General features: G+C 36.3%; 1 protein-coding gene across 1 annotated transcript in view; it reads left to right on the top strand.

The window, feature by feature from the left end:
• LOC131437757 (protein pellino) overlaps positions 1-21533 on the top strand; it is a 99877-nt gene that overhangs the window by 33704 nt on the left and 44640 nt on the right. Inside the window, exon 2 of the mRNA XM_058607318.1 lies at positions 15191-15280. Coding sequence (XP_058463301.1) covers positions 15191-15280 — 90 coding nt within the window. The remainder of the gene's footprint in view (positions 1-15190; positions 15281-21533) is intronic.

The following is a 21533-nucleotide window of genomic DNA, read 5'->3' as shown; positions in this document are numbered from 1 at the left end:
AAGTCAATAAAGTCAATAAAGTCAATAAAGTCAATAAAGTCAATAAAGTCAATAAAGTCAATAAAGTCAATAAAGTCAATAAAGTCAATAAAGTCAATAAAGTCAATAAAGTCAATAAAGTCAATAAAGTCAATAAAGTCAATAAAGTCAATAAAGTCAATAAAGTCAATAAAGTCAATAAAGTCAATAAAGTCAATAAAGTCAATAAAGTCAATAAAGTCAATAAAGTCAATAAAGTCAATAAAGTCAATAAAGTCAATAAAGTCAATAAAGTCAATAAAGTCAATAAAGTCAATAAAGTCAATAAAGTCAATAAAGTCAATAAAGTCAATAAAGTCAATAAAGTCAATAAAGTCAATAAAGTCAATAAAGTCAATAAAGTCAATAAAGTCAATAAAGTCAATAAAGTCAATAAAGTCAATAAAGTCAATAAAGTCAATAAAGTCAAGAAAGTCAAGAAAGTCAAGAAAGTCAATAAAGTCAATAAAGTCAAAAAAGTCAAAAAAGTCAATAAAGTCAATAAAGTCAATAAAGTCAATAAAAGTCAATAAAGTCAATAAAGTCAACGGACCTGAATGACAAAGTTTAAAAGGTCCTTAAACAAATAAAAAAAAATAAAGTCAAAAAGTTAATAAAGTCAATAAAGTCAATAATGTCAATAATGTCAATAAAGTCAATAAAGTCAACGGACCTGAATGACAAAGTTTAAAAGGTCCTTAAACAAATAAAAAAAAATAAAGTCAATAAAGTCAAAAAGTCAATAAAGTCAATAATGTCAATAAAGTCAATAAAGTCAATAAAGTCAATAAAGTCAATAAAGTCAATAAAGTCAATAAAGTCAATAAAGTCAATAAAGTCAATAAAGTCAATAAAGTCAATAAAGTCAATAAAGTCAATAAAGTCAATAAAGTCAATAAAGTCAATAAAGTCAATAAAGTCAATAAAGTCAATAAAGTCAATAAAGTCAATAAAGTCAATAAAGTCAATAAAGTCAATAAAGTCAATAAAGTCAATAAAGTCAATAAAGTCAATGAAGTCAATAAAGTCAATAAAGTCAATAAAGTCAATAAAGTCAATAAAGTCAATAAAGTCAATAAAGTCAATAAAGTCAAAAAAATCAAAAAAGTTTAAAAAGTCCAAAAAGTCAAAACAGTCAAAACATTAACTGACAAAATGTCCAAAATGTCAAGAATGTCCAGAATGTCCAAAAAGTAAAAAAGCTAAAGAGGTCAAAAAAGTCAAATCATAAATCATATATCAGAAATACGTTATATCAGATGAGAAATTAGAAATTAGCAATTGGAAATCTGGAATCAGAAATTAATAATTAAAAATTAAAAAGGGAAATAGAGTATCCAGAAATCAAAAACTATACATTAGGAATCACAAATTAGAAAATTGTTATTAGAAATTTAGAAACCAGAAATTAGAAATCGGAAAAGTGGAATAACAAAATCAAAATAAAATATATGAAAATAAAAATAAGAAAGCATAAATTTGTGATTAATAATTAGAAATCAGAAATCGGAAATGAGAAATGTAATATCTGAAATAAGAAATTAAAAATATGGATCAGAAATTAGTCATAAAAATTAGAAATAATTAATAAATCATTAATCGGAAAATAGAAATCAGAAATCAGACATTTCGAATTTGTAGCTGAGTATCAGGAATCAGAGATTCTAAATAAGAAATGAGATATCAGAAATCGCAAATAAAAATAAGTTATTCAGAATTCAGGAATCAGAGACCAACAATTAGGAATTGGGAGTCAGCAACGTAGAAATTTAAAATCTAAAATAAGAAATCTGAAATCAAGATTTTTAAGAAAATATTTTTACTTTACATGCTCTGAAGCATGGAGTTCTAGATCCAAAATTCGAAAGCCTGAAATTAGTAATCAGAAAACAAGAAATAATAAAAGGCACAGAAAACCGAAATAAGATAACAAAAATCAGGAATTCGAGATTCAAAACCAGCAAACAAAAACTCTACAAATCAGGCATTACAAATTCGAAATTACAAATTTCGAATCGGAAAATAAGAATTAGAAAATGGCATTTTAAAATTGATAATAAAATATTAAAAAATATAAATTAGGAAGTTTCAATTAGAAATTAGAATCTAAAAATCGGCAATCAGAAATCGGAAATGGAAAGTGTAAAGTCAGAAATAAGAAAAGATAGATCGGGAAACTGATAACTTTTAGTTAGACATTAGAAACAAGAAAGAAAAACCAGGAATCAGATATAAGAAATTAGAAATAAGAATTCAGGAATCAGGAATCAAAAATCAGAAATTTAAAAAATATAAATAAACAAATTAGTTACTAGATATCAGGAATCAAAAATTAGTGAATAAAGCTGAAGAACCAAACATTAGAAATCGGGAAGCGCAAATCAGAAATTATGAATTCTGAATCATAAATCAGAAATCTGAAGTCATAAAGCAAAATTAGAAATAATAAATCTGTAATCGAAAATTAGAAATCAGAAATTGGAAATCAGCTATCAAAAAGCAGGAATCCTCAATTCTAAATAAAAAATTAGATATTATAATTAAATTTAATAATCAATTTAAAAAAATAGAAATTAGTAATTAGAATTCAGGAGTCAGCGACTAAAAATTAGTTATTAGAAATCAGATATTTAGAAATTTGAATTCAGAAATCACGAATTCCAAATAAGTAATAAGGAATGAAAATCAGAAATCAAAAACCAGATTGATTTTTATCGCATATTCTTACTTTGGACTTCATGCTCTGAATTTTGGGCACTGGACATTAGGATCTGGCAATATGATTAAGTCATTGACTATGAAATCTACAATTTGTTATTTCTAAGTTAGTAAATAAATAAATAAATCTTTTCTAATAATATTTAGTTTATGTTTTCAATATTCAACTTCGCAATCCATTCATTCAAGACATTCCGATTTCAAACAAATCCATTCTAATCACAAAATCAACTAAGGCTTGTTGACTATGGCTTACACTATTCTGTGGCGTTAGGGTCGTGATACCGAACTAGCATTTATTGTAAAAACCAGTCACGTCCCAACAATCACGCAACTTATAATTGTGTCCGTGACTCATTCATAAAGGGGGAAGGGGGGCTGACTGTGCCCACGGCAAACGCGACGTAGTTTCAGCATACATCCAAGAAACCGTCGTCGTCATCATTCCTCTGGTTAAAGCGTTCATCCCGCATAGACGCGATTGCGATATAATGGTTGGATTCCGATGTATTATTTTCAGTTGGAATTGTCAAAACCAAAAAAATCCAGCTCAGTAAAGGCTTCATTCCGCGTGATTCCCAGCCGTTACATATCAATGGGAATGAGTTCACCGGTGGGAACAATTTCGCAACAATTGAGAAAATGTTCAATTTGTGACGTAGCACCGAACAGTTACCTGCACGGAACACCACCAACACTGGAATTGCCGTGGTTGGAAAAAACAGATGGAAGAAACGTTATGAACGGAAAATTGGAGCCGGGGCTGATGCACTTCCAATTCGTCACCTCACCGAAGGTCCTCATTTAGAAGTGGATTCAGAAATTCGTCTAAGGGTCTGATTGGTACTGATCTTTTTAAATGTGTGTTACAATACTGATGACGTACTGATAACACAAGTTTTATCAATCTTTTCAATTAGTCAGCAGGTGTTGTGGCAAACATTGACCATAAATTGGACACATTTTGCGCATTCGTATCAGTTTCTCACTGATCCAGTATAAGAATACTTTACATCATTGAACGATTATCGGCCTTAATTAAATTGGTAAGACTGCTCGAATCGCTGCAATGAAATAACATTCCGAAAAAACATTATTTCCATGTGCCTCACCGGAGAAAAACGTTCGCATATTAATTCTGATTAGCATCCGTTGCTTGGCTTCTCACATCGGAAAACAAAAATTTCAGCATATGGAAACGAACCGATGTGTGTGTTATGTGCTTGCTTTCGGCCACAAAGTCGTACCTAGTCGAACCTAAACCGGTGAAAGGGGAAAGCTGCTTTCGTCAGGCGGAACTAAACGATTTTCCGCCCCCGTTTGAATTGGATTATGCTCTATGCAATCGATTTAGGAATGGGTTAGAACTGGTTAAGCGTCGAATGAATTACCATTCCATGAGTCGTGCTGAACTTTATACCAATTCATTCTCGGTTCGACCTAAAGGGTAAATTAGAAACAAAAAAGCTTTCAAACGAGTTTATCAAAACCGGTTTAGGCATCTCCGACAAAATTGATTTGGAAAGAAAAATCTGTGAAAAGTGCAAACACACAGGTATTTTCCGATCTCGTCGAGCTGAGTCGATCTCCGGAGCTCCGATCAAATATTAAGTTTTTCAGCAATCTTTCTATGGAGGCAGCCAAAACCAAGTTAATGAAAAATGCAACAGCTCCTTCTGGTGTCGATGGCATATGAATGTTTTTATTGATGTCTCACGCACTTATGGAGCAGCATTTCACTTGTTATGAAGATGTAGATTTTGTTTTGTTTTGATGTATTAACCTTATTTGTACGTCAATTGGTTACCGAGATACAGATGATTTCATTATTCTGGATTCTAAAAGGACATAGCTTTACTTACATTGTATCCAAAACCAGAGATGGCATTTCACTAGAGTGATACACTAGGGCGTAGGTTCCAACTATACACTGCGGATACATTTGCTCCGCTCCACACAAAGAGGAAAGCGCACTTCTTCTCAGTATCGAATAAACAGCATTTGAGTGTGTGCTTGTGGTTCAGCTGGCGCGAGTGAAACACATTCTCTTCGCATGAATCGCTCACACGCGCTCTCGTCTAAATACACCCAAGTGACCACTGGCGCGTGATGGTGAGCGAACACTTCTGTAAACTTCAATTAATAGAGAGTAGATCTGGCCTTGTTATGACAAATTTGCAATGAAAACCGAAAATTTTACGATAAATTGTTTTATTTTGCTGATTTTGCGTGCCCACGCTTCTTCTACGCAAACCATACACCAGAGTGCTCACCGGCGTGTACACCTCTGTGAAAGTATCTGCATCCACCTCAGAGAATTTATTAGCTAATGCTCTAGCACTTTGGGGCGATTGAGTGGAAGAGGTAAAAGGAAATAAACAAACGCTCTCATGATGCGTGCACACTTTATACAACAGTGGTGTATATATGTGAAAAAGATGAGCTCTCGTTGAAGTTATCAGTGCGAGGGACTGACAGTAACGATTAGACCAAATTTCCCTTGAGAAAGGCCATAAAAAAATGGTCGAAACGTCGGGCAATTTCATAAACAAATCGTTTGCCTATTTCCATTGTTGATGGCAACGATGGTTAAATTAAAGGTATTACGCTCTACGAATCGCTTCCTCATCCACCGTGTAGATAACGCGAATAGGTGAATAATTTGTTGCTAATTAGTTACGATAATTTCGAATTTGTTGCTCAATTTTTTCGAAAACTTTTTTGAGTACTTCGCCAAGTTCATATGAAGTGAACGAAACATCCCTACTAAATTAGCTTAAAAGCGAATCGAGCTACAGAGAATATGTTGTTGCTAAATAGTTACGGTAGTTTTAAATTTGTGGCTTAATTTTTCGAAAACTTTTTTGGAGTACTTCGCTATGTTCATATGAAGTGAACGAAGCATCCCTACTAAATAAGCTTAAAAACAAATCGAACTCCAGAGAATATATTGTTGCTAATTAGTTACGGTAGTTCTAAATTTGTTGCTCAATTTTTGAAAACATTTTTGAGTACTTCGCGAAGTTCATATGAAGTTAACGAAGCATCCCTACTAAATAATCTTAAAAACAAATCGAACTCCAGAGATTATGTTGTTGCTAATTAGTTACGGTAGTTTTAAATTTGTTGCTCAATTTTTCGTAATCTTTTTTGAGTACTTCGCTAAGTTCATATGAAGTGAAAGAAGCATCCCTACTAAATAAGTTGAAAAACAAATCGAACTCCAGAGAATATGTTGTTGCTCATTAGTTACGGTAGTTTTAAATTTGCTGCTCAAATTTTTAAAAACTTTTTTGAGTACTTCGCTACGTTTATATGAAGTGTACGAAACATCTCTACCAAATAAGCTTAAAAACAAATCGAAATCCAGAGAATGTGTTGTTGCTAATTAGTTACGGTAGTTTTCAATTTATTGCCTAATTTTTTGAAAATTTTTTTGCGTACTTCGCTAAGTTCATATCAAGTGAACAAAACATCTCTACCAAATATACTTAAAAACAAATCGAAATCCAGAAAATATTTTGTTGCTAATTAGTTACGGTAGTTTTAAATTTGTTGCAAAATTTTTCGAAAACTTTTTTGAGTGCTTCGCTAAGTTCATATCAAGTGAACAAAACATCTCTACCAAATAATCTTGAAAACAAATCGAAATCCTGAAAATATTTTGTTGCTAATTAGTCACGGTAGTTTTAAATTTGTTGCTCAATTTTTCGAAAACTTTTTTGAGTACTTCGCTAAGTTAATATGAAGTGAACGAAGCATCGTTAATAAATAAGCTTAAAAACAAATCGAAATCCAGAGAATATGTTGTTGCTAATTAGTTACGGTAATTTTGAATTTGTAGCTCATTTTTTTATATGTTTTCAAGACCTTCACTAAGTTCATATGAAGTTAACGAAGCACTACTACTAAATAAGCCCTAAAACAAATCAAAACCCAGTGGATTATTTGCTGCTAATTAGTTACGGCAATTTTGAATTTGTTTAATTTTTTTTTATTTTTCTGAGTACTTCGCTAAGTTCTTATGAAGTTAATGAAGCACTCTTCCTAAATATGCTTCGAAACATATCGAAGCCCGATGGATAGTTTGTTGCTAATTAGTTACGGTAATATTGCATTTGTTTCTCAATTTTTTTTCAATTTTGTCAAGTACTTCGTAAGTGCAGTTAAAAAACAAATCGAAACCCAGTGGATTATTTGTTGCAAATTATTTACGGTAATTTTGAATTTGCAGGTTAATTTTTTTTTATTTTTCTGAGTACTTCGCTAAGTTTTTATGAAGTTAATGAAGCACTCTTCCTGAATATGCTTCAAAAGATATCGAAGCTTAATGGATAGTTTGTTGCCAATTAGTTGCGGTGATTTTGTTTTTTTTGCTATGATTTTTTTAACTTTTTTCAAGAACGTCACTAAGTTCAAATGAAGTTAACGAAGCACCTGTAGTAAATAAACTTAAAATCAAATCAAAGCCCGGTGGAATATTTGTTGTTAATTAGTTACTGCCCCCCTAGTGACTGCTGGATACTCGCTGATTTAAAAAAAATGTTCGACCGTGAGAAATTCAACTCAAATGAAGAAGCAATTTCCGATTGTGGAGCCTTTTTAGGCCGCTTCGAGACGTTGTGTGGGAGTGTTATAAAAAGATTTTTTTTTGTTTTTCTTAGTCAAACGATTTATTGATCAAACATACCAAAACAGAACCTATCTCGATTTCTCGCAGGTGCGCTTACCGATTTATGTAAAATTAAATTCAAATAAGAGGATTTACATTACCATAAGTGGGTATTCAAATTTATTCGGACTCAATTTCCGGTTCTGGTAGTATGAGTACCTGTTAAAAATTACAAACCGTCGTATAAAGTGAGAAATGATGCCTTTCTCATAATACTTATATTTTCAAAAATGTCACTAGAAGTTTCTATCAAGAATTTTTTTTTCAAATCTTGAATATTAAACACATTTTACCCTATAGTTCTGGTACCGGAATTTAGACCCGGATGAAATTAAACAACAACTTATGAGATTATAGAAACTTTTTTTTAAGGGACTATGAGATTTTTTATTTCACGAGTGACATTATTTGACACATACTCAGAATCAGAATCAGAACTAATTCGCTCAAGTGGCACGTTCCCCGAGGTACTTGGAGATTTGTGCCTGGTTGCTGTCAGAGTGGAAGCGTCACGCAAAGCGTCAAGACGCGTGTGCGAGTTTACTACATTTAATAAAGCAAACCTGTCAGAGTGAGCGCGTTGCGTTAAAAGTGTTTCTCATCGCATCGCAAATCGCGTTCTCTCTGACAGCAGCCTAAGCCTTCTGGGTTAATTTTCACTAGTCAATTTTTCGAGTGATTGCATAAACTTTGTATATGACAAAGGCAATAAGTGTACTTTTATAGAAAAGCATCATTATCATGATTTTGTGATAATACTAACAAGTAGGTACAAATTGTATAAAATATTTACAAACTACCATATTTTTCACCTGAAAAATATAGATTTAAATGTGGCAACCCTGCACGCTATACGAAATTGAACAAAGCACGCTGCGAACGGAGCAAAGCCACACGTCGGTACGTACCAGCTTTGTATCGTCATTTTGAATGACGATTTGAATGTTTTGACACTCATCGCTTTATAATTTCGGAACCGGAAGTCGGATCGGGATGAAATTGCACAGTATATTTAAAGACAATGAGAGTTTTAATTTAAATTATGATTCGTGAGAATCGGCTAAACCGTTGTTGAAAAATCGAAGTGTTTTTTTTTTAGTTTTTCTTAACTATTATCGGTGCTTTCGAAAGCGGAAATCGGGGATTAGTAGTCCCAAAGTAGTTTTATATATTTACTAACTAGCAAAATATGCCAACTAGATGAATTTAGCAGTAAGTTTTTTAAAAATGTGCACCTCGTTTCGCCATCGCTTGTGAAAAAATACTAATGAAACTGAAAATTTTCACTAATCGCACTGTAATACCGGAACCGGAAGTCGGATCTGAATCAGTTTTTCGTGGACTTTTTAAAGAACTTTAAAACCTTTCATTTGCTTCTTAATTTGTGAAAATCGGTTGAGAAATTTCCGAGAAAATTGAGTGCGCATTTGTTCATAAATTTGCACATATTTCCTTGTAATTCCGGAACCGGAAGTCAGATCCAAATGAAACTCAGGAAAATTGTGTGAGGCCATAAGACCTTTCATTTAAATGTAAGTTTGTGAAAATTGATTCGGCCATCTCTGAGAAACGTGTGTGATTTTTTCTCCTTTTTTTGGTGCATATGACTCTGTAACTCCGGAACCGGAAGTCGGATGAAGATAAAATTTATTAACAGTCTATGGGACCATAAGACCTTTCATGTGAGTTTGAGTTTGTGAAAATCGGTTCAGTAATCTTTGAGAAAATTAAGTGACATTATTTGTCACCTACATACACACACAGAGATTTGCTCAGTTCGTCGAATGGTATATGAAACTCGGCCCTCCGGGTCTCGGTTGTAAAGTCGGTTTTCACAGCGATTGTATAGCCTTTCTATATGAGAAAGGCAAAAACGTACAATCTCTTCGGAACAGAACATAAAACTATTTCAATTTGAAGAACCCATATCTGTCCAGTTGCTAGCAAGTCGCAAACACTACAAACTGCAATCAACGATTGATCAAAAAAAGAAAACAAAACGAGTTCAGATATTGTGCAAATTTGCAAAACAATTTAAACCATAATCGATTCACCACCGATTTCGAACCCGGAAGAGAACTGTTCCCCATCGGTCATTTCATGCCGTGTACGATTCTGAGAGCTAACGGTTTTACGGGGAACTGCCTGTCTGCCTGCCTCATGCTGGGGCCTCCTGCCAGTGGGGTTTAACGACCGCGAAAATAGTTCCGCCACACACAGACGAGCACAGCAGAGCGCTTGCTCTACCCGTGAGCGAGTGTCAGTCAGAGTGGGAATAGATCGGGATGCAGCAGTGGTAGCTAACCTACAACGACGGGGAAACCGGCGGCCAGAGTGGAGGTATTTCACCTGGGCAGCACCTGGCCATCCGAGCGCAGACACACATCGGCGCAGCTTTCCGGGCATCATTTGCACAGTGGGTGAGAATTGGCAACACAACAATTCGTCCGATTGTTTCCACTGATATCCGGAGGATGGTCCAGCATTCAATCCGTTTTACTATTTCAATATCTCCGTCCGGTTCGAAGAAACAAACTGTCCGATTGATGAAGCATTCGTAGACTTCCACACGATTTTTTTCTCACCGTGGCACAACGACACTTTGGCGGTGCAGATACTTTGCTCGCAATGAAAATATTTTCGTAAGTGGCCCAACTTGCACCGTTCGCTGGTTCACCTGACGTCAGGGAAGGTCACCAGCGAACTAGCTTTCGCAATAATGTTGTTCGAATGGAGGAGACCCTTGCATTCACGTCATTGAATGCAATTCGTCAGCGCGCGCGTACCCGTCCGTGGGAAGTTTTGTACACGCGATAAAACTTTCCGTTTTGCTAGCAGTAGTGCACTAAGGGTATGTCGGATTTGAAAAAAAAAATCTTTTAGTCGTCGGATTAAAAGTCTAGTAAATCAAAATGATTCATCAATTAGTTAAACTTTAGTTTTTTTAGATTTCGAAGATAACATATATTCGAATTACATGAGCTTAAACAATATCGTCTAATCGCTTAGGTTTTTTTATTTGACATATTTTTTCTTGTCACTATATGCGAGTGCGAGTGAGATAGAAAAACAAATAAGTAAACGAAACAATGTCAGCCGTCCACAGCAGCACGAAGTTGCGAAATGTGCATCAAGCAAACTGCGATTACGACACAGAAGATAACATGCCGCCGAGTGGTCCAATTACACAAGTTACCGTTTCTGTACCCGACTTACGAGCGATGTGATGTGATGGCACTGTGATTTTGTACAGTTGGTTTTCGGTTGGCAGCGCCGGGACAGTTTTAGTCTTCCTGATCAGATTATTTCGAACTGGACAATAGGAAATTTGCTAGCAAGCCAATAGCCGTTCAGGAACTTTTTTTCGTTTTTTGTTTGTATTTGACTAAACAATTGAATTTTTTTTAGTTTTGTTTGCACGTAGAGATGTCTTGAGTTAGTTTTAAATTTGATCAGTATCTAACGCGGAAAACAGATTGAAAAATTGACATGTGAATGCAATTATGTAATGAAAACCGCGAAAATGTTACCGCAGAGACGGGGCTCGAACCCCTAGCTAGCTCTTAACCGGAGAAATTGTTTTGCCAACTAAACAACCCTGCATATGAAAACACAAGAAGAGACAGTTCTGTGGTGACCAGACGAAACCAAGCATGCTTCGCTTTACTTGGCCGCCACATCCAAACAGAAAAACAACACACACCGCATCACAAGTCTATCTTCACTTCTGCTTTGCTGTCAGACACAGACACAAGATGCGTTTTTTGTGCTAATTTAATTGTGCATTATTAGCCATTTTGCAACATCCAACATTTCAATACAACTTTTGTAGAACGGTTTATCTTTTGCCTCAAAATAGGCCTCAGTTTCAGCGATAACCTCTCTCTCTGTGTGTGTGTGTGTATGTGTATGTGTGTATGTGCGTATGTGTGTATGTAACGTTTTTTTGCACTAACTTTTCTCGGAGGTGGCTGAACCGATTTTCACAAACATAAATTCAAATGAAAGGTCTTGTGATCCCATACAAAATTCCTAAATATTATTTGGATCCGACTTCCCGTTCGGGAGTTATGGGGTAAAACGTGCAAAATAAATAAAATATGTGTTCTAACTTTTCTCATAGATAGCGCGACCGATTTTCACAAACTTAGGTTCCAATGAAAGGTCCTGTGGTCCCATGCGTAATTCCTGAATTTCATGCGGATCCGACTTCAGGATCCGGAAATATAGGGTAAAGTGTGTTAAAAATTGAATACCATCACTTAAATAGGGGAAAAACCTTGAAAAAATTCTAAATCGACCTCAAATCTTTTCCAATTGATAGTTTTTATCAGTAGATGGTCAAACAAACCGATTTCGGTTATTCTTTTAAGAATCGAAGAAAATTATTTTGAAGAATACCACAGTATTATATATGATAGTATGATTGATATGAGAAAGGCATCATTACGCCACTGGGTGGATTAAAACAGGTTTTTTTCTTTGCCATATGCGTTCGGAAACTCTCCAAAAACGCTATAAAATATTCACTGTTAATGGTATTTCCTTTCTCAAGATAGTCGATAAATATTACACCACGCACATCCCAAAATACCGAGGCCATAACCTTTCCAGCCGATTGGTGTGCTTTCGGGCGCTTTGAATGTTTGAATGCTGTCCACTCAGATGACGATCGTTTTGATTCCGGAGTGAAGTGATGAATACATGTTCCATCCATTGTCACATATCGATGCAAAAAATTCGGTTTGTTACGTTCAAACATGGCCACACACGGCTCAGAATCATCATCATGTTCTCGTTTTAGGACAACAGTGAGCAAACGTGGCACCCAATTTGAACAGAACTTTCTCATAGTCAAATGCTTCACTTTGTAATCATTCAAATCGATTTTTTGGACTTTTCTGGTGTTACCGCCGTCAACGACCACGTTTAAAGTTAGCAAACCAACGCTTTATTGTTGTTTCTGATGAAGCGGAGTCTCCATAACACTTTACAAGCCATTGACCATTTGAATGGTATTTTTTCCTATCAAGAAGCAGTGTAAAATCAAAACACAAAAATATTTTTGATCCATTGTTAAAAAAACAAAAGTAGCGTCACTTTTAGCACAATAACTCACAAACTAATGAATAGAATACCAGGAAATTTTGACAGCTGTCTTTTAAAGGGTAGTATTGCACTAAAACTAGCGCCATCTATGTGTTAGGCCCGGGACTTTTCAGCAGATATGTTAATTAGGCTGTGTGAAGAAACTACTAACTTTTGAGTTCACTCCAGTCATTAGGGTCTGTGCAATATATTTCGCTGCTTGCTTTTGTCCAAGATGATCGAAATTGCTCTCTAATTGTAGCTTGTTGTTTCTATTGAGAAAGATTCTTTTTCCCGAGAGCTCAATACCGCTCAATAGCTCGTAACTTCGGCCAGTTAGGTGGATTCGCCTCTTTCGGTACAACACGGGCTCCATTCGCTCCATCTTTGGCGTAGTGACAAGATGTCAAATCAGGGCAGAATAGTGAGGGAGCGTCATGGTTGCGTAGGAACGGCTACAGTCGCTTCTTTAGGCATTCTTCACGGTAGAGTGCTTGTAACCAGATTGACGACATCTCATCCGTAATGTTGGCTACAATTCGAAACATTTAATCCGATATGTTGGCAATTTCGTTAGCTTTACATTGTACGTTTACTCATTTGGAACAAAGCTGTCATTCTAATCGAACAGCTGTCGTCAGTCTACTTCACGGCACATTTCCTAGTTCACCGTGCCGGTAAGGATGAAGCTTTGGCTTGCTAGGTAACAACTGCATATCGCCGGCCAAACCAATTATTTTTAGGGAAACGGTATTTTCATTCATCTTGAAATACTCCTTTAGGCTGTTCCTTTGCGTGGCAGTATGAAAAGACATTCCGATAAGTTGCGTTTGAAGAAATCAGTGTAATTTCCGTTTCGAAGTTATTTGCCATTTCGAAATCATATAGGGGAGACCAGGGTTAAACCGGACACTTTTTGATAATTAAAAAAACACTCATTACAACTATGAGTTTACCCAAAATTAACAATTTCAAAGACCGTTGTGCTAAACCAGACACCCTATGGAGCTAAACAGGAAATGAAACCATGTTCGAATGAATGGGTCTGTTGGTTTCAACTTTTTGTTAGACATAATCTGTTTTCCGAATATATAGCTACTGTCTTCATACTTGCCGCCCTGCTAAAACTAAACGTTTCGTTCAAATTGAAAGTAAATCAAGTTTTTAGTAGCAAACTATGAAATATATTTATTTTTCAAGATTTCGTCGAATTAGGTGTCTGGTTTTGCCCCGCACAGACAATTAGTTTTCGAGACGCAATAATAATTTTATTTTCTACGTAATCGAAAACACTCGATAATCTCCGAATTCAGCACGACGATATGAACTTTTAAAAGTATCAAATACTAAATAAGGTAAAGTAACGTTTGGACATGAACACGATATTGACGTCAAACTAAATTGACTCAGTGTCATCCAGCTAACTGAGCCCCGTCTCCGGTTTGGGCCCGGTCTTTCCTAACGCAAATGTCCACTCGATTTTCTCCGGGATAACTTGATCGATTTCGGTAACCTTCGGTTCAAATGAAAGGTCTCGTCGGCCCATAGTTTGCTATTGAATTTCGTCTGGATTCGACTTCCGGTTTTGCAGTAACGGGGTAAGATTTTGCAGAACATAAAAAATGAAATGAAATGAAAATCGGCTCAGCCATTTTTGAGAAATTGGAGTGAGCTTCATTTGGGAATATTGGACCACTATTTCTGGCACTTCCGGAACCGAAAACTGGGAATCGGTAAGGTTAAAATAGGTACGATCGGTCGTAAACCAACGAGGCTCACACACTGCACGGTGGGCCAAAACGAGGAATTAGCTTGACAAAATTATTTTCGTTATTAAATATTACCTTTTTGTAGTTGGTGTCTACACAAAAGTTATTTGTAATCAACTGGCGCCTCTTTTGATGAAAGAGATCATTAGGGTAGTCCAAATTTGGATTGAAATCCTGAGTCTAACTTTTTTAATTGAATTAAAAAATTATCCCACTTCACATCAAAGTTTTAGGGAATTTTATTTTGAGCAACTTTGCTGAAGAAGTCACTTTCCTAGCTCTTCATTTGATCGAGTTACATCAAGTTTTTGGAGTAAAAGTAGAGCGGCTCTTAAAAAATCACTTTTACTATTCTAACTTTTTTTGTGGGCAGTTTTAGGAGAAAATTGCCTTCCGAAGAGTTGTCAAGCTAATATTATTGTGCACAATTTTGCTTCACTAAGATTTTTAATATAAGCTACAATTAAATAGTTCTGATTTTTTTTTTCATCAAAAACTAGTCAACCTTCTAATATTCCAGATGCTAGATCGAGAAAAATGAACTATAAATGGTTTCTGATAGGTCAATAATGAAAAAAGTTGTAAAATAAATTTGAGAAGGTATTATTTTTTTTATCTCGTTTAAATTAATGCTTAAATTGTCTTACAAAAACCGAAAAAGTCTAATAGCTCTTAAACGCCGAAACGTACCAACATGCCACTTTCTGCAAAATGATGCAAATCAAATGAGCCCTATAAGTAGTGTCTCATTGCATAATTTTTTCGAAAAATGATAAAAAAAAGAAACTACATATCTCTGTTATGACCCAAACAATTAACCTTCTGCAGAAAAGTCAAAGGCCACACCCGGCGTTAAACAGAGAAAAATAAAAACGATTTATACTAATCGTTTCTTAATTGTTTTTTTTTCTTCTCTCTATTCCAGCACTGACGGCACCGAGTCTCCTGTGATAATAGAAGGCGACGCTGACACAGACAAACCCCGCGTAAAGTATGGCGAACTAGTGATATTAGGGTAAGTAGATACATTTATTTCTTTGATGTTGTTTTGAATGACCTTCTTGTCAATAATGATGTTACGGGGGGTGGAAATGTCGTTTGAAATGAGTATTTTTCTTGTTCAAATGAAACACACAAATAAACAAAATACACAAATAAACAAAAATAAACACTAATTTTGAATGAAAAAATAAAAAAATTCAGTGTTGACCATTGCTTTCTACACATCTTGACTACCTTTCTAGTAATTTATGGATACCGCGCCAATTGGCATGTTCGTCTTTTGAAGTAAACCAATCAGACATCCTGTTCGACTTCTTCGTAGGAATCTGCTGCTGCTCAGTCAATGCGTGGCTCATCGATGCAAACAATTAGTAATCGAAAGGGGCCAAGTCTAGTAAATACTGCGGGTGGGGTAGCAGCACCCAGCCAAGTGCTTTGATTCCCGGGTAACAAAATTACTTTGGCGTTTTTAACTACTATTTCCAATACTTCCGAAACCCAATTTCGAGGACCACTTAACCCAGTACCTCCGAAACCGGAAGTCGAATACAGATGAAGTTCTGGAATTTTATTTGCGATTATAAAGCCTAAAGTTCATGAAAATCGGCTAAATGAGCAAATAATCTGAGTTTCATTTTGCAGTTTTTACACTATTTTCGATGCTTCCGGAATCGGAGTTAACTTGATAGGCCGTCTTCTAACTATGACTAACAGTTGGAATAGTTTTGAGCCTAGCTTAGAAGCTAGCTTTTTTTACGTTTTACGCTTAAAGTGATGCTATACATTTTTGAATACTCCGTAATTACTACGTAATTCCGGAACCGAAAGTTGTATTCAGATGAAATTCTAAAGCTTTGTATGGGATCATAAGACCTTCAACTTGAACCTAAGTTTGTGAAAATCGGTCACGCTCTATCTGAGGAAAGTGAGTAAGTAATCAGCTTAGGTGTTGGTTTTTATAGCGTTCGTACACGCTTGAACAAAGTCCACTGTGTGCATAGTTTGTAATGTCGAGTTGTGTTTTCTTCTTCCGTGCCAACTCGTACCGGCGCTTACTGGTTTTGTATTGTCATTTAATATGGCGGTATGAAAGCTTTATCACTCATCGCTCTGTAATTGCGGAACCGGAAGTCAAATCCGGATGAAATTTCACAGTAGCTTTTGAGATAATATGAGCTTTAAATTAAATAAATATTTGTGAAAATCGGTTCAAGCATCGCTTAGAAATCAGAGTATTTCTTCACTAAAGACTGTTCCAGAAAGTATAGACGCACTTTGATTTCGCTATAAATAATTCACAAGTGTTAGATATTCAAATTTTATTCGATATACTGATAATATTATTCTTAACATTTGCTACTTAGCCATTGTAGACTAGCTGGCGCACCTTCTTGCGAACGTTCCTCATTAAATTCCGTACAGACTTCTTGGCGACAAGTTTTGACACTTTTTTCCAATCTTTTTCGAACTGTTGATTGATTTCGGCTGCCGAGACATGTTTCCTAAGATGTGCCTTCGTTATTGCCCAAAACTTCTCAATTGGTCGAAGTTGTGGGCAATTTGGTGGGTTCATGTCTTTTGGGACGAAAGTGACATTTTTGGTAGTATACCATTCTACCGTTGATTTCGAGTAGTGGCAAGAAGCAAGATCTGGCCAGAAGACAACAGGATCCTTGTGGCTTCGAATCATGGGTAGAAGTCATTTTTGTAAACATTCCTTGATGTATATTTCGCTGTTCATTGAAGCAGTGGTGATGAAGGGTTTCGAAAGCTTACAGCAGCTACAAATTGCTTGCCAGACCATAGCTTTCTTACCAAATTGTGCATTTCGCACGACTTTTTCACTTACTCCTTTCATTTTTCCTATCCTTCTCAGTGACAGTCTGTGTTCTGTGCTTCATTTATACACAATTTTTCGACGTTGTTCTGCTGAAAGTCCACGCATTTCGAAACAAACTAATGAAAAAAGGAATGAGCAACTGCACAAGTGGTTAGAAAAGAGTGTAAACAACAGGACGCAGCCATAAAAATTGACAGATTCTGAACCATTGCAAAATGGCAGCGGTTTTTGGTTGCGTCCATATTTTCTGGGACAGTCTTTATTCGCAGTGGGCTCGAATCAATTACAATTGATTCATGCTCGATTGTTGATCCGGAATGGGAATCTGCTTAAAAACCTCCATCGATCACGAGACTAGAACTGCCAGTCTTTGATCCACGAAAAAAATATTCGTTTTGGTTTGAGTGTCGAAGAAATGAGTTAAGCTGCATGGAGTGAAGCTTCGGGAGAATTTTTAAATTTGAGTCTGAACCTTTAGGGAATGCCGCGGCTTCCAAATCCTTACTATTTGACAGGGAACCAAGATGTGACTAATTAATAAATGATTTAACAATTCTTACTTACGTTCTAGTCAACCACAAACATAACGTTATTTATCACTTTCGATTTTCTATATCGCAAAGTCCTCGCCAATATCCAATGTATGGTAAAGTGTAACCGTTAAGTTCCATTCAGGGCCATTGTTTTCATGTAAAAGTTGATCTACCGTGGCTTTACATCGTAAAAACCTTGACTAATTGCTTCATATTGACTTCAACTCATTCACGTTGGCAACAAAAGCGCGCTACAGACAGAGATAGATAGAGAGAGAGAGAGAGAGAAAAAAAAAACTCGAGTGTTTTCCTGGATGGCACTCATGATCATCGCTATTTATGAGATAATATTTTCTCATTTAAATTCGCTACCAAACAGCGGACACCTGCTGGCATGCGATCGAAACCGGTGCGTGCAGCGAACGAAGAACACGCTGCAAAATCGAAAACGAAGTGGAAACTTACCCGCAGAAGGCTTCGCCGGTCACCGCACACCGGCCGCATGGAAAATCGATTTCAATTTCATTATTATTTTTATTGTAATTACCCACAAACCCAGAAAACAAAAAAAAAACCATCGAACTATCCAAGAACACCCGACTCAGTTGAAAAATGGTACCGAACAGCAAATATTGGCTTGGTTTGGTTTGCTTGTGCATGTGGAAAGGGAGGGCAGGACGGGATAGAGAGAGGGTTGAATCGAGCGTTGTAAAAAAAAGGCTTCACCGTCATGCATGTATGAATCCGGTTGCCTTTGGCGGGTGGCTTTACCGGGCTTCGTGTACTTCGAACATTTGCTGGTTCTCTACTCGGAACGCCCAAGGTTGTCCCAGATTAGCACATAGAGCATCGATCACTAAACATGCCAGCCACGAACCTATCATCAAACGAATTACCCTTGGCCATGCGAGCGAGACTGACTTTACCGGACACGTCCCGATGGTCTGCCGCAAACCTGAGCCTGAGGCGATACTTCGGCCGAAGAATCGATTTCTACTATTCTAAGGGTCGGTCCCGTGCGTACCGTCGTATCGAAAAAAGGTTATTTTTTATATGGGTATGGGAGAAGAGGAGACACCGGTTGTTTTCAACATCGACCTTCTCCAACTGCACGTTTGAAGATGCTCAAAACGTGTCGGATCGGAAGGAGCTCCAAAGTTCAAGCACAAATTGGTAGACGATCCGCCCCTAACATTTTCGTTGACTGTTCTATTTTTTGCATTCTCTTTCGATACCTGTTGAATGTAATGGATGCAATGGATAGGATAAATAAAAAAGTACGGGTGTGTAATGTCAGAGACATAACTCGATGTCGTGAATACGAATAAAACTGACACGATTTCTTTACACTTTCGAATTCGAATTGATAGTTGATCGATTGTGTGAATTGCGAAACTTTTCCCCTTTTCACTACTAAAATTTTCAATGATTTTTGACGTCGATTATCTCATTTCGGATTTGCATATTTCATTGAAAGAAACTATCAAGATGCTGTACATGATTCATTTCTGCCTTTTAGAAGGACCAAATTGTGGAATTCTCTACGATATTTAGCACAGTTCGGAACATTTTTCTCGAACGATTTTCGCACAGCGAAAATTGCACGAATCAAATCAAATTATTTTGGATTTCCACTAAACTGATGATTTCTACCTTCGATTTGCAAAAAAGTAATCTTAATAGTTCTTTAGATAACATTTAGAGCCATTAGAACGGCTGATTTTATATAATGTTGTCCACTTTTCGTTTCTTGTTTTCTTTCCCTCCAATGAAAAGCACCAGCAGCTGATGCAATCGTTCTTTTTTTTCTCATAAATACGTTTATTTCATAGGCAATATACATAAGTTTTTCCTCGCCGTGGCATCCACAATACATAGTACTTTAAACCTAATACATTTCGAATATCATATTAGTATGTTGGTATTTATTAGTTAATCTAAACACTGTTTTTATCAAGCGAGTTGTTATTATAAATTACATTAAATGAAATACATTTATTTTGTACATGATCTTATAACTATTTCAGGTTCGTTTGTATCAGTTCATCACTTTTATTCAAAATCATATAGTTGGCTCTCGGTTGAACTCATGAAAACAGTCTAACATAAAATAAAATTTAAATTGTAACTCCAATGGACTTAATGAAATAATAAAGAAGTTTCATGTAAGGAACGTCACGACAAGCAAGAATGTCGCGAACTGGGACATTGGATAGTCTACCATGGGTACGCAAGGAATTTATTAGTTGAGATCTGACATCACGATACTCCACGCATGTGCGAACAACATGGTCAATATCGCGGTAACCTTCGCCACAAGTATAATGATTAGTCTCGGAAAGTCCAATTCGAAGGAGATGTGCATCTTACGTGTAGTGATTGGACATGAGTCTGGACATCACACGAATGAAATCTCTACTCACATCCAGTCCCCTGAACCATGCCTTTGTCGATATTTTAAGAATAATTGAGTGCATGCACCGACCCAGATCATCTTTATCCCAAGAAACTTGCCAGCTGGTAAGTGTTCTTTGGCGAGACGAGCTATAGAATTCGTTGAAAGCAATCGGTCTCTCATAAATTTCACCCTCAATAGCACCACGTTTGGCTAAAATATCAGCTCTTTCATTGACTGGAATGGAGCAATGAGCCGGGACCCAAACTATTGTGATTTGATAATTATTATTCAATATGACGTTCAGGCACTGTTTTATTTTGCCCAAGAAAAAAGGTTCATTTTTGCCAGCAGCGTTTGAGCGAATGGCTTTAATTGCACTCAGACTATCTGTGGAAAGAAAATAATGGTTTGGAGATAATGTGACGATCACACTCAAAATGTAATGAACTGCTGCTAACTCTGCTATATAAACAGATGCAGGTTCTTGAAGCCTAAATGAGACCGAAACATTATTGTTGAATATACCATACCCTCTTCAATTCGTAATCCGTCCGTGTAAAATATTTTCACAGAGTCAATATGCCTGAACTTACTTGTAAATATTTTTGGGACTTCCAACGAGCGTAGGTGTTCCGGGATTCCACGCACTTCGCACTGCATGGATGTGTCGAAAAATATAGTTGAGTCAGGGACATTTCAGAGGCTGACACGGATAAGAATATATCTTGAAAGGTTGATTTCCTGAGACATATGGTTAAAATATACTGTCATGAATCTTGTTTGAGATTGAAGCTCAACTAGCCTTTCGAAGTTATTAATAACCAGGGGATTCACATCTTATTAGCAATCGCGATGAAAGCTCCCAAAAACGATCTTTCAATTGAAGAACTCCCGCCAGAACATCAAGACTCATTGTATGTGTCGAATGCATGCAGCCTAAAGCAATTCGCAAACAACGATATTGAATTCGCTCTAATATGATAATATGAGAGTTTGCAGTGGAACGAAAGCAAACGCATCCATATTCCATCACTGAAAGTATCGTTGTCTGATACAATTTTATTAGATCTTCCGGATGAGCACCCCACCAAGATCCTGTTATTGTTCGAATAATGCAATCGTTCTTGCTTGAATTGAAATTAGCTTTGCGTACAAACCGACACATCCGCTCGCAGTGCCAAATGATGCGAAACTGGTTTAATGCGCCCCATAGTAAAGTAAGTCGTATTCACGACAAAAAAGTTAGAATCACGAATTGTCTGGTATGATAAAACGGTTCGAAGAATGTCTGACTTTTGGTCGGATGCGAAGATCCGGACAAAAATGGCGTGAGGGTCAACGAGAACGGTCACGAACACGTGGTGGGGGTCTTTAAACTCAGTTCGAGATGTAACTAAACACAGTGTAACTAAACAGTTCACTGGCTGAACAGTAACATGTGAGCAAGACATTCGTGCAGAACAAGGAGTGTATCGAAAATAAGCTATCCACAAAT

Source organism: Malaya genurostris, chromosome 1, assembly GCF_030247185.1.
Source record: "Malaya genurostris strain Urasoe2022 chromosome 1, Malgen_1.1, whole genome shotgun sequence".
Taxonomy (NCBI): domain Eukaryota; kingdom Metazoa; phylum Arthropoda; class Insecta; order Diptera; family Culicidae; genus Malaya; species Malaya genurostris.
The sequence above is the reverse complement of the archived record's forward strand: the minus strand, read 5'-3'. Positions and strand labels throughout refer to the sequence as shown.